Here is a 14,732-nt window from a genome sequence, read left to right on the forward strand (position 1 = left end):
ATTTGTCAGTAACGATATTAAAGCTTAACGTTGCTTTCTATCGTTCAAACTTCGCGCTCGATGTGACTGCGTAAATTTCTCTCGAACCCAAATTACATTCTACGAGCATTTACAATTGCCTGGTAATATTATAAAAGTTATTAACAATTATTAGAAAATTACGACAGTGCAGGATTAATTAAAGAACGAGTATGCGTAAAGTTTATTACTCTAAACATACTTCATAAGTAATTTAATCGTAATGTAACCATTTGGAGGGAAGGGATAACACACTGTAATAAAATATTTTATAGATTATTATTGCATAAACTACATTTCTAATAAAATTAACATAAGTTCCATGTACATTGATTTTATTTATTTAAGCGTAACTGCTTTAATTTTCATTAAATTATTACAAATGTTTCGAATTGGGCGTCTGCCATCGAGATTCACAGTGGCAGCAACTTTGTTTTCCGTCATGTGAACCCCGTTTTGTTTCCGTTATTGCGGCGAGCCATCTTACTCCAGACGCCGATCATTACTTCTTCTAGTAATTTGAGTGGTATCGTGTCGTGAAACAACATAAAGTTTTAGTGGACGAAACAACGTTGTTTCACGTGTATTCAGGTAAGTTTATAAACATATTCTTTGATCTCTAATATCGCGTCCATTCACAGAATGATATAAATTGTTTGGAAATATCTCATTTTGCGGATAAAAAGCAGGTACGACGATCTGCGACGACTGTTAGCTTCCCTTGTTACGACGTATTAACGGTAAATCGATAACAAAGTCTTCTATGCGTTTTTTTTTCTCATCGTTTTTAATGAAACTTATGTTCCGAAAATTTACCGTAGCGTACATTAATGACGTGGCGATACTTTCAATACTCTGCGTCACATGACTTCGATTGTAAAAACGTACTGTAATCAAAGATACGACGCAATTTGCTATTCTTTACAATTCTTTCCATCGTTAATAAATAATTCACAAGTTTCATTTTGGATATTAATTGCTACTGTTTACGCAACACGATGTGTTGATCTTGAGGAACTTTCTCTAAATGATCGTAATATCGTAGAATAAATAGAATTTTCCGTCGAATCGGTATATCCACGCTATCTCTAAACATGTCGCGTTTCGTTTCCGCGTCCCCGTGATCACCACGCATAGCTTAGGATTTCTTTAAGCGATTACACGACCGCCATTTTATGAAACGAACGTCCGATAAAAGTGTACGCGTTCTTGTTCGCTTGTGATATGTACCACATATTTCAACCAAATTCTTCCTTTTTCAAATGCAAATAACCGTTGCACAAATTGTTCATTTCAAACGAAGTGCTCGTTCAATAACAAAATACCCCGTTGGCTTTTAACCTTTAAAAAAGTATACAATTAAACCAAAGTAATCGATGCTTAACGGTACATTGACGTGGACTTTAACCTGTTAACCGAGAAAGATCATTTAATTCGTTATTTTTATTTATCTTTTGTCGATCGAATTTTACCTCGATATCGGTCGGCCGGTATAAATTACTTTCTTTTATTTTTAATTGTTCTTACGCAAGTGTTCGTGGCCAACAAATCGCCCGGTTAACAGATTAAACAGGACCACGGACCAACGAGACGAAAACAAATAGGTAAATCGTTGTATACGCTTTAAAGGTTAATGTTACAACTGCAGATTGAAAAGTTCATTCATCGTGATTTACATGTGTTTGCTTGTTTTTTTATTTTCTTGCTCGTCCCATCAAACGGATTCGGTACTGTTCACACAAAATAAAGTACATCTAATTATACAGTTGGTGGAGAAGAAACGGTTGTACGGGTAACGGCGGGAAAGTGTTCGAATAGTTATCACTAATTATTGTGGCATTTACGTATGTTAAAACAAAAGATTTGCCTCTCGTGTCGCTTAATTGCTTTTTCCCATCAACTGTGAATAGTTTTCTTTTTTTTGTTTAAATTACTGGGGGTACCGGATACGGCTGATGCTTTAACATTCACCTTTGACTAAACACACGTTTTTGGCTGAGTAAGCATGAAGACATAAACATGTAAAAGCATATGCTATAGTGATTCATGCCTGGTTGATGCACCGAATGTTGAAACACACTTTTATTGCAAATGTATATAGATATAACAGTCTTTTTGTTACAAGTGCATGAGATGTGCTTAATATTAATCTAATATTTTGCACTAAGTTATTTTTTTCTCGAGCTTCAAAAGAAACTTGGAGTAATAAACTGTTCGGTTAACAAACTATTTTACCTTTTGTTTACATCTTCATCGGGAAACAAGAGTATATTAATTCCTTTAGTGTATCTTTCAAAATGTTCATTGTTACTTAAAATGGGTTGCCTCCATTCTTATCATGTGTATGTATTTATTAACACTAAATGTTCTCAAGGCGAATAATACTGTTCACACATCCATATTTTTTTGTTGTAATAAACAGCATGTTGTTTGATCCTCCCTTGTCATTGCGATTATTGCAAACAAAATTTATTTTATGCTTAGTATATTGTTCCCGTATAGTTTTTTAAGGTCCTGCTATTTAAATGTGTTGTATGCGATGATCAATGAAAGTTGTATGATAAAGAAACGTGTATTACTTGATTTAGCAACAATCTTGTAGTTCTTTTTCTTAAAGGCACTTCTTTATTGCACTTGTGACTTGTTTCGATCAATTTATATATAGTGTATACTGTAATGTAAAGAACCATCTTTTATTATTAGAATCTCGAGTCTTTCGATGCTTTGTCACTTGAAGTCTATTTGAAAAACATGAATTAGTCCCACTAATGTCAGTTTCACGAGTTGCATTGCAATTCTCAGCCAGAATGATCAGGAAAATTAACGTAACGGTTCTTATGTTGTCATGTGACTAAAAATGGCAGGTTCTTAAGGAAGCCTGTTATGTATGGTGTTTTTATATTTTCCTTTAAGAATGAGCACCCGAGTATTCGTTGGTGGATTAACATACCGGGTGAGAGAGCGCGACCTTGAGAAGTTCTTCCGGAAATATGGTAGAATCAAGGAGGTCGCTATGAAGAATGGATTTGCCTTTGTGGTAAGTCTAATGTGGTTCAATTGTTTTTTTTACAGTATGGTAGGGACAAGGGTCTATGTCGGTGGGCTTCCATACGGCACCAGGGAAAGAGACCTTGAGAGATTTTTCAGAGGCTACGGTCGATTCCGTGATGTCCTCATCAAGAATGGTTACGGCTTTGTTGTAAGTACTGTACTAAATTATACATTTGTCCCTAACACTGCTACACTCCGTTTGGTCCTGTCTCATGTACATAATTATCAGTAACATTTTTCTGCTCCCTATATCGAATGTTTGAAAAACATTTTTAAGTCACTGAAAGATGTAGACTTAAAAGTTTATTGCGGACCAAAGTGTGTAGAGTGTAAAGTGTTTCACTTTGAAAAATAACTCAAACTCGAGAGTTGATCTGATCTACCTTGAGCCCTGAACACATTGGTACTGTGGCTGCTTAATGGAGATGTGTGCTGGTTTTCATCGATTAATCAACAAAATGTTTGTAAGTTATACTTAATCAAAAGGAAATTGTGTTACAAGTAACAAACACTTAATTGCTTATTACTTCCGAGGTAAAAAGAAAAGAACAACAAAAGACTTAATGATCATGATAATGGTAAAGAACAGTATCATGTTGAAAATATCTTCCGATATTTATTCTTTAGAGATAAAATCAATGCAATGGAATTTTATCCAACCAGAATTCTCATTTTATAATGAATCAGACTTATTTCAATTATTACCCAAATATATTTTTCTAAATATATACTGTATACATTTATGTTACACAAGGTATGCTCTGTAACCGTTAGCGAAATATTGCATCACGAGACTGATATAAGATTCTGCTGCATGTAAAAGATTGTGAATTGGCTCTTCTCTATTTTAAATTGTAATCAAAATATTCTGTTCGCAGGAGTTCGATGACTACAGGGATGCCGACGACGCCGTCTACGAACTCAATGGGAAGGAGCTGCTAGGAGAAAGGTAATGCGTACTATTTTATTGATACGTCTGTTTAACATGTATACAGATTAAAGAAAAAAAAAAAAAGAAATCATATGTTAGGAGAATGGTGTAGGTAGCATGTTTTGCATGATTAGTTTCTTTTTATAATACGATATTGATTTGTGGGTCATCAAACCACCTATAAATTGATATAATAATATTATTGGTACCAGACCAAGAAGTACCATTCGAACTTGTAGTTTCTAATTGTATCTTTTTTTAGGATACTTAACATAATGTGTACTTACTAAATTCATAAGGATAAATTTCCGAATATTTAAAGTGCAACATTAGCGTTTAATAGTTAGAACGCGTAATTTCAAGGTCAACGAATGTATGTAGAATTCGAAAAAAAAATATTTCCTCTTAATTTGAAGAATTGCTTGATTTTGTTAATGTTGCACAAACGAGTAGAATTGTCCACGAGAAGCAATAGCATTGACAATATGTTTTTCTAAATTCCCTTTATTAATGTTTCATTAAGTGAAATGCTTTCGTTCTAGACGTTTCCCAGATGTATTCGTATGTTCGAAATTAAAGGCATCTTAGAATTTTATCGATCACGAATAAAGCAGATGAAATTAACATGTAACATCGAAACTTGCTCGCGCGCAAAATGTTCTCTAATTAGTGTAATTGCGTAAATTAAAGTCACTGGTACTTATAATATAGAAAATAATGTCTGCAAATACAAATCTCTCACTTTCACCATCAGTTCTTAGTTTAAACGAAGCCTTGTGACACGTTCAACGAATTTTTTCTAATTTCTTTTGAGCATTTTATCTCGTACCAGTAATATTATCTGCTGTTGCTTCTGTATAATTTTGAATTGCCAAATATGTACAAATACTTTCTTTCATTTCTATTGCCTTTAAGTTTAATAACGCATTCAATGAACGGCGTCTGTCCTCCAAATTATCGATTGAATTTGTTCTGGAATAAAAGTGTATCTTACTTAAATAGCCGATGTGACTTGCCGCCATTTTGAACTACTTCCATCAATTCCCCGATCGTAAAACGTGACTCTGCATACACATGTATTAACACTTGTATACTTAGAAACGAAAATGCCTCAACATTTTTAAAGTAATGTATATTGCTTCTTTAAAAGAAAACAAAAAAACCATACACGTTAAGTATGAATAAACGGTAAAACGACAAAATACAAAGCAAAAAAACCCGTTTTCCATAATTCTCTGGCGATCGTTAACTATGTTAATCTGGATTACTATTAAGCGTCCCGAAGCGCGGACGCAATGTTACATAGAGGGCGAGATCACCAGTCAATTATGAGGAAACTCATCTGCAAATGAAACAAAAAAAAACTTTAAAAAAATAAAAAAAAAATAAAAGGTTCTACAGTTAGATTGGTGAATAAGTTAACCGCGCGTTAATAACCGAAGACAGCAACTATAGCGAAAATTAAAGTGTGGGGATATAATGAAGACGAGCATATATGAGAAAGAGAGAGAAAGGAGGGGACAGCGCCTCAGTTGCTGTGGACAGATCATGATGATGATGATGATGAGATGAGGATGATGAGGATTGAGGAGGAGGATAAGGAGGATATATTGATGATGATGATGATGATCGTGATATAGATACGGATTTCGAGAGGAAGCTGAGGAATGGAAAAGAAAATGGATGGAAGGAAGGAAGCACCTTTAGAGTAAGAATTAGTCGAGGACTTAGGCGGGGTTTTGTTGGGTGTGTTTCAGAGTGGCGGTGGAGATAGCACGGGGTGTTTCAGGGAGGCGAGGCGACCGTGGCTACGGACGCTCACGCTCCTGGAGAGACAAGTAAGCATATCCAATGTGTCTTGTTACAGAATTACTGTAGAGAGGGCCCGGGGGACACCTAGGGGTAGTGACCAGTGGCGCTATGGTGACTCCCGTGGTGGTTATGGGGACTCGAGGCGATCTGCGTAAGACACGCTATCCTTTTTTTTATTTTATCAGAGCGATCATTATCCCCTCCTCCCCTGATGGCAATCAACTTGAGATATGCAAAATTTTCTTATTATTTTCCTTGCTTTGTTCTTTATGGTTCTGTTTTTATTATTATTATTATTATTATTATTATTATTATTATTATTATTCTCTCTGTTTTCTTTTTCCATTGAAGAGGAAAGGATTTCTCGTTGAATTCTTGTTCCTTTGTCACAAAGTAGTTTGAATATATTATATATATACATATAATTAGTGATATATCTCTCTATGTATTGTTGTATATTCGAAATTCATTGTGTGTGATGTGAGAAAGATTGTGGATTGAATTAGAGAAATGATTTTGCATATCGCCCGTACAGGGAAGAACGTAACCTTGGATATGATATGCTCTAGATTAGAAAGCGCGTGAATACAAAGCTTTGCCTTTTTCGCAAATAAACGAAAAAGTCCATCCAGGCACGCACGCCAATGTTTTTTTTTTCTCTAATTAGTTCTTTCGAATTGGTTGTCTTGGATTTGACTGCTCTCCCGAGTACGTCGAATGTTCTTTTTTTTTTAAGAATGAAAACATGATCCGGAGCTGGCTGCGAGAGAAAAGACGCAGACGAAAAAAAAAGAAAAGTTTCTCTAACCGTCTCTTATTCTTCTTCTTCTTATTTTTTTTTTCTGATACCGAGATTAGCATAATGCCTAGTGAAAGAATAATTAATAACCCTCCCACAGACATTATGTTGTGATAAATTACTGGTAGTTGAGAGAGGTGATGAACGAATGTAATTGGCGACTAATAGATGTGTGGTATTGTGTTTGTTACAGCCGAGACGATATGCGGCACGACAGGTACGCTATTGCTGCATTTTGAGTAGATTTGATTCGATTGGAACAGGTGATTGATTGTGTGCCTGAGCAATGAGTGCAGATCTGTAGTTATTTGCTGAAGGTTTAACCAACGAACCGTTATTTCTGTTCACATGACATCCCTTTTTGCAGAGATAGTGTGAACAGAAACACGAGGACTGCATCTAGCTACAAGCAATCATTGCCCAGGTACATACATCCAATGTTACGCTCTAACGATACATCTACTTAACTTAATCAACTTTACACATAAATATAAATAAATAAATCAAATCAGTATTATAATTCCATTCTATATATACATATACATCATATATATACATATATAATCAATATTGAATTTCTGAAATCGAGTTTTGCAATTTTACATATATATATATATATTAGAGTTTCGCTAAATATTTCATATATATAAAAGTCAGGTCCAAGACAAACCTGCTTCTAATTTTGTGTATTCAAGCAAGATTAATATCCATGTTTTTTCCTTTTTTAGATACGGACCACCAACACGCACCGAGTACCGCCTTACCGTGGAAAATCTGTCCAGTCGTGTCAGCTGGCAGGTAAGCGATATTTGTACCCTTGCTTTTGTCGTTTACTATTACCGACTGACGATAACTTTTTTCGTGAGTTTGATTGCTACTCGAGGTTCCAACGAAAAGAGAAAAAAGAAACGATACGAATGCACGAACAAGAAAATAGAATATATACGTCCGGTATATTATATATGTTCATATATATATTATATATACATTATATATATATAATATATGATATCATGCTTCCTCTTGCTGGTGATTTTGTTCTTCCGCTACTTTCGTGTCCCCGAGTCGAACCAAACTTACCAACGCGGCATTTTAGTATCGTACTGTTTTTTATTCGATTTTTCTTTCGTCATTTTAAGTTCGTTCACTCATCCAAACTCTCTTCTATTCCGAATGCTAATGAGAAAAAAAAGAAAGATGTACATTTTGATCAAGTAAGTCTCTGGCATATTCGAAATTTTTTATCTTGAACACGCCTGCCCGAAAGAGACCGCTCTCCCTAAAAAAAAAGTACGTGTACGAAATTGAGAATCTGAAAATGGCGGGTAGAGAAAGAACCAAAAAAATAATGAGAGACAGGGAAAAAGGTGCAAAAACAGTAGTAGCAGCGATGAATCGAGGAAACGATGAAAAAAGGCACCGGACACGAGAATTTCGAAAGTGCGACTCATAGCCTCGAAGAAACTCGATCGATCGATGACGATGATGATGATGATTCGGATTGGAATAACACGCGCAGCTGCTTCGGAAGAAGAGGTGCGAGAACCGTGAAGAGACATGAAGCAACAAAGGAGACGATGAAGACATAACGACACGATTAAGAAAGATCGACGATGGTCGATCTACGGGAATGCATGGGAATACTATGTGGGAAATACCAGGACGCATGCACTGCATCTTTCGAAATCCTTAATCAGAGTACAATCGATAAAATATATATAAATATATATATGTATTTTACATACACGTATATACATATACATATATATAGACGTTAAAGACGAAAATCCATGCCAAGGACAAATATTGTGTAAAGCAGGCAGAAAATAGACCTGCGGCAAAAAACCGGTGGACCAAGTCTTACTTGATCAATATACATTTAAATCGTATTATTATAAAAATAATTCCACATAGATCGTCTATAGATAGATATATAAATATTATATCGTATTTTTCGGATGATACATACTCTATATAGAAATATATATTGGTTGTTGTTGTTGTCTCTTTTGAACGGAAAAAAAAAGTATATATTTACATATATATTCTCGCTCGGTCGATTATATCTCGATTACTTCGGCGTGTGTTCCTTTTCTCAATTTTATTATTTCATTTACGTTCGGCCAACAGTGTGAGGAAAAACAATAAAATTGATGTTCTTTCCGAAGAGCCATGTCCTCTTCGCCGAGGAGGGGCGACCGGTAGGGCCAATAGACTGATGATGTGCGATGATAAAGATGACGATGCACGCGATGGGCCCGCCTGAGGTCAAGTGGCACCAGGTTGATTTCTGAGGTGTCCCCGGGTGAGAGAGATAGCCGCGTGGCACACTGGGTACACCTACCACCTACCGCCTACTACTACTTGCGCAGTGATACGTGGTGAAACCCAGTGAGACAATCCCAGTGACCGAGAATAGGTTCTTACGTATCTGCGATCCTTTCATCGGTGATCGGTCTGGAGAGAGAAAAACGTCTGCCTTCTACGAATCATCAATGACTCTGACCTGTCTATGGATATGCTCTATGTTTTACCACCATCATCATCACCACCGTATCATGAATTCTACGCCTGTTCACTCCTCTACCCATGGTGTCCTCTCTGATCCCAGTATGTAACGCATTACAATTCTCTCTTTGTCCCGAGTCTTTGCCTCGTACCTCCTTGCAACAGATTATCATAAATTGATTCAACGATTCATGATCATCCACCAGAGTATTCTGCACCTTTCTGTCCATTGTCTGATGAATCCCGAAGAGTCGCATCTTCTCCTAATCTGTCCCGAGACTCTGCTACATCCGTTTTCCCGTCTAACTCTCTCTACTGTCACATTTATTACTACACCACCTACGACTGTTACTGCTACTGGTACGCCACCAACTTAGCCATCTAGTAAGTCAGGCAGCGGCCACCCATGAGGGCATACACGGGCCGAAACCCGAACCATCCGCGACTACGCCACACAGATCCGTTCGACCCGACCAAGCGCCGTTGTGTCTGGCCTTTCTCTCTGTCCGTAAGCAAGGTGGTGCCTGGGCCCAAGGTAAATGCGTCACCTTAACCGAGTGTACTCTTTAGATATATACATTATATCTATTATATACATATATATATATATTATATATATATACTCTGTATATCTATATATATATATACACACTTACACACTTGTAATAACCTTGTTCTCTCTCTCAGTTATATCTCGTTGTTATATATATATATATATTTGCCGTATATATATTTATATATTGCATACTAAAATATATATCTATATATACATGTTGTTTGTTCTTATAACTGTGCACCATATATAATATATATAGTGGTCAGGTGTTTTTTATATATGTAGATTTATTGAGATCATTCGACGAGCTTGAAGAGACCCGTGCACACACACGAGTAAAAAAACCAGTACCAGAGGGGACCAGTTTGACAGTATAGTAATATATTTATATATAGTGTAATTTTATAAAAACTGTGCTCGAAATTAGGCATCCATGTTCATTAGAGTTTTATCGTTAAACGCTACTCTCTCGCAGTGTAAAAATCGTGAACGATCGTGTTTCCAAACAAGGTGCGTCTTTGGGAAACCGAGCCTCTCACAATTCTCGGGGAGAATCGAAATCCTGTTGATAATAATGTCGCGCGCCGGTGTCACCTTTCTTCCATTTGAACGATAAAAAGAACGAACAGTTTGAAAGAGAACGAAAAACAAAGAGAACAACTTTTCTTTATGCAAGGCAATTCCATCGTGTCATGTTCTGTTTCTATGTTCTTTTTTGGTGTACAGTGAGTGTACCCCGAAGGAGATGTTTTCTATAATCTTAACGCGTTTTCCAGTTGGATTGTCAAAGCTGTATGATCAAGTAACTATTTCACGTTGGATCGCCGAGCGAAAAATGTCGAGAAAACCCGGTGTCAGGGATGAGACCACGAAGAGAGAGAGAGAGAAAGAAAAATAGAAAGAGAGATAAAGAGATAGACAGAGAGAGACGTCAAGCTGAAACAGAGAAAGTACAGAGACATTGAGAGAAAGAAAATAGCAACATTCACGCACCTCGCAAGAGCGTCCACAGCTATAAAGCCGTACCTGGTTCCCACAAATACAAGTTCCGCCGATGAACGAATGGATACACACCAGAAACAGAGATGATGATGATGATGATGGATACTTTAAAAGATTTTCAGGAAAACGTTGATCAAGTACGATCGCGAAATCGTACGAGGAAACGAAGAAGGACATCAAGAGGAGTTCCTCCATTACCATTCAGATATTTCCTCTGCCTTCATGTGCCAGAAGAAAATGAATTTAGTGGCCATCAACATTGTCGCAACACGGATTTCTTCGTCTTCAGTCAACGGCCGACAGCAAGACAACGAGCACACCATTGTTCTGACATATTTATTATTTTTATTCGCCAGCATTGGTTCGATCTCTTCAGAGAATTCTATCTTTTTTTTTTTTTAATCGACTACAATGGCTATATATCCATTTGTACAGATTGTGTTCACTTTTACTTTGGTATCAGCTTCGAAATATAAGTTCTTCTTGTAGCAACAGTTCCAGGCAGACTATTTTTCTTTTCAACACGCGTCGATTTACCGATCACCACTACTGTTCTACCATTCTTCATTATGAATTGATTTCCAAACGAGCGACTTGTTGTGTTTCCTCTCTGCCTTATGCAGTTCCATCTTTCGAACGGTCAATGTAGCTTTCCCAGTCTCGAACCGCAAGCTTTGCTATTTCATTTCTATGCTTCAAGTAGAAGAAGATGAACTTAGATATTTTTCTTTGTTTTTACCAGTGTTTGTTACGTTGATCGTCAACGTTTTGCGATCTTCGTTACACAGTGATATTACATTTGTGAGCTGCTCTGCAGAAATCTCCATGAAACTAGGAAATGTACACAGAAGTGTAGCGTGTGCGTCCGCTGATTTATTCTCAGCGGATTGATCAATGAGTTTTCCTGATGAATATACTCTGTGATACATTTTTTCTGCAGGGTGGAGGTATCCAATTGACTTAACTGCTATACGTGTTTTAAAGATTGAATTGCATAAAAAGAAAGGTTGCATCAATGGCAGATACTAAATTCGAGCACATATTTCCATCATAAATGAGAGCCAACACTGAAGATATCCGGAACAGGGAAAAACAGGAAACATTTCTTGGCTTTTTTCAGTAAGGATAAATAGAGTCACGAGCTCGCGTATTCGCAAGGAGGAAAAATGGAATCCATTGTGTAGTAGAAAAGCATATATAGCAGTGGATATAAAGAAAAAAGTGCACAGGAATACATAATTTACCTTTCTAATAACCTCTATGCGTTAATTTTAGTAGTAATAGGAACACAGATATCTAGTATATATATTTCATAACGTGAATATTAATCGTATTTCATAATGATATTAATTCTAAGAGACCTTTCCTGATGTCACTGCAACGTATTAATTCATTTTATTGTGTGGTGCTCAGGATTTGAAGGATTATATGAGACAGGCTGGAGAAGTGACGTACGCAGATGCACACAAGCAGCGTAGGAACGAAGGGTGAGTTTCATTTATGAACATCTCAAATAATACAAAATTATACAATAACAAATAATACAAAATAATACAATCTGTTAATGATTCTACGCTAAACCTGTGTCCTATTGATTCCATGTTACAGAGTTGTAGAATTCGCAACGTACTCTGACCTGAAAAACGCCATCGACAAGTTGGACGACACAGAACTGAACGGACGAAGGATCAGATTGATCGAAGACAAAAGACGCGGACGTCGCTCAAGATCGTCTAGCTCGAGATCAAGATCGCGGTCTCGATCAAGATCACGACGCCGATCTCGCTCCCGCTCAAGGTATAATCGTCGTTCTCGATCCCGATCCAGGTACTGTCGGGGGCGGCAGTCTCCAAACATTTTTTACTTATCTTTATTTCTAGCATATTTCTATAGTCTCTCAATTGACCGCAATTATATAACTACATAGCTTTCTCATTGAAATTCAACGTCATTCAATTTTATTACCGATTCAACTCTTTAACATTGTATTGTACAATATTGAATGCACTTGGAATTCGGTTTTCACGCATGGCATAAATATTGATACATCTATACTGAAAATAATTTTATATCTTTTACTGCAATTAGATTGGCGTGAAAAAGTTCAAGGATATTCTTTTATTTGTATAGTATTTAAATCAGAACAATGAAGTATAAATGTAGGAGTTTAAATTAGAGCGCCAACCTAATACACGATTGTTTAGTGGAATTGGTTAGAATAATTGCGACAGATGTTTATAGAGAATGTTTTTGTTTGTGATAGGAGTCGCCGTAGCTCTCGTAGCCGCAGCCGCCGCAGCAGTCGCTCCAAATCAAGGGCACATTCAAAGTCCAAATCGAAGTCCAAATCCAAATCCCCTGAACGTAGCCGCTCCCGTTCCAAATCCAAGTGAGTATCCTGCTTTCGTACGATATCTCGAGTTTACTTTATTGTATCAGTTTATTATTTCACTATAAGTGTCCTGGCGTTTTATTTATTTGCTTTGTTTCTTGCGCAATTTTATCAACGACTCAACCATTGTCGCATACCTTTACACGTTTCACGCCCCATGTTTACTATACATTGGCCTTGTGTTTGGGCTCGTGTTTTTTCTTTTCCTCTTCTTTTTTTTTCGTTCCTTTAAAGAAACGTCTCTTTACGCTCACGTCGTTCAAGTAATTCACGCAGACATTTGTTTCTCTCTTTTTTTCGTTTTTTTTCGTCAAATATTATTTTCACCGCATTTCACGAATCGAAGGAAATGAACGAATTTTCATTGTATGTTTACTCCGTATATTTTTCTGTCTCCTTCTTCATTTGAACTATAATTTTACAGATCAAGAGACCGCTCAAAGTCGAAATCTAAGTCAAAGTCCAAATCCAGATCTCGTTCTAGGTCCAAGGCCGAGAGGTCAAAGTCCAGGTCGCAGTCCAAATCCAAAGCCAAGTCTCCCTCGAAGTGAGTTAAACCGATATAATTAGCGCAAGAAAAGCAAATCCCAATGTTCGTCCGTCTTTTTTAATTCAGCTCCTTTTCCAGAGACAGATCTAGTCGCGAACGATCCAGGGGCGACAGATCAAGATCCCGGTCCGGCAGCAAACATAGCAAAAGCCGCAGCCGTTCACGTTCGCCGATGAACGGAGACAAATCACCAGAAAGTAACAAGCAGAAAGCCGATTAAAGGATGAACACGAATGAGAACGACGAGAGAGAGAGAGAGAGAGAGTGAGTGGCGAGAAAGAAAAGGCGGAGAGAGCGAGAGGGGGAAGAAGAAGAAAGAAGAATTCACACGAGGAGCGAAATTTGAAAGAGAGTTTCAATCTCTTTAGTTTCCTTTTATTTTTTCTACATTACAAAATACATCCAAGAAGCCAATTTCATGCCTTGTTTTACGACGTCCATTCTCCCTGCGATTGGTTACACACCTCTGTAGCTGACGTATTACACGAGAAAACACACGATAACGTCATTTTTATGATAACGCGCGAAAGAAAAAATTCACCGAGTACCCGCGGGAAAGAAAAACAAAATGAAATATGGAGAACGCATAATCCGATTGGGAAAATGTAATTTTTGACGATCGGCTTTAAAGAATGATTAATTGTACATGGTTTACTTAAATGAGAGCCAATCTTGGTACGTTGGTTTCACTTTAATTTTAATTGTAATACATCTTCATTCGAGACACACCACACATCTCATCTAGAAGAATAAGATGTCTTCATACGTACCTTAAACGGACTCTACACGTTTTCGATGTATCGCCGTATATCGAGGAATTCCCTGTAATGGCTTTTTGTATATATTCCTAACAATCACATTACAAATGAGAAGATACGTGATGTGTAATAAATTTAGTGGTAAGAGGTATCTTATTATCAATAAAATTTCATGCCAAGCCTATGCCATCTGTGTTATATTTCATTACCACCCAAATTACCTCCCACAAGAAGATCTCTTCAATTCAAATTTCTTTAAATAATAAAAATAAAACAATAAAAATACTTTCAATAAATTTTCCAAACTCTACGCAATAAAATTCAATCCAAGCCAATGCGAACTCGCTCGAAATCT

The 14,732-nt window shown here is 36.9% G+C and overlaps 1 protein-coding gene across 22 annotated transcripts; it reads left to right on the plus strand.

Annotated features, from left to right (window-relative positions):
- Positions 1-447: 447 nt before the first annotated feature.
- Positions 448-14,561, plus strand: B52 (serine and arginine rich splicing factor B52). 22 transcript variants are annotated; one of them, XM_076367461.1, is made up of 13 exons: positions 479-609; positions 2,932-3,011; positions 3,091-3,217; positions 3,948-4,018; positions 5,868-5,963; positions 6,805-6,828; positions 6,979-7,035; positions 7,340-7,409; positions 12,091-12,164; positions 12,286-12,504; positions 12,941-13,066; positions 13,494-13,616; positions 13,686-14,561. In XM_076367461.1, exons 3-13 carry the CDS (start codon positions 3,092-3,094, stop codon positions 13,837-13,839), a joined length of 1,140 nt encoding a protein of 379 aa, XP_076223576.1. In that variant the 5' UTR covers positions 479-609; positions 2,932-3,011; position 3,091; the 3' UTR covers positions 13,840-14,561. The 22 variants fall into 22 exon arrangements, with proteins under 22 accessions (XP_076223580.1, XP_076223575.1, XP_076223579.1 ...); XM_076367462.1 differs by having other exon boundaries at positions 2,932-2,971; XM_076367465.1 differs by lacking the exons at positions 2,932-3,011; positions 5,868-5,963 and adding an exon at positions 5,758-5,838 and having other exon boundaries at positions 448-609.
- The last annotated feature ends 171 nt before the right edge of the window (positions 14,562-14,732 follow it).

This window comes from Nomia melanderi, chromosome 4, assembly GCF_051020985.1.
Source record: "Nomia melanderi isolate GNS246 chromosome 4, iyNomMela1, whole genome shotgun sequence".
Classification (NCBI taxonomy): Eukaryota; Metazoa; Arthropoda; class Insecta; order Hymenoptera; family Halictidae; genus Nomia; species Nomia melanderi.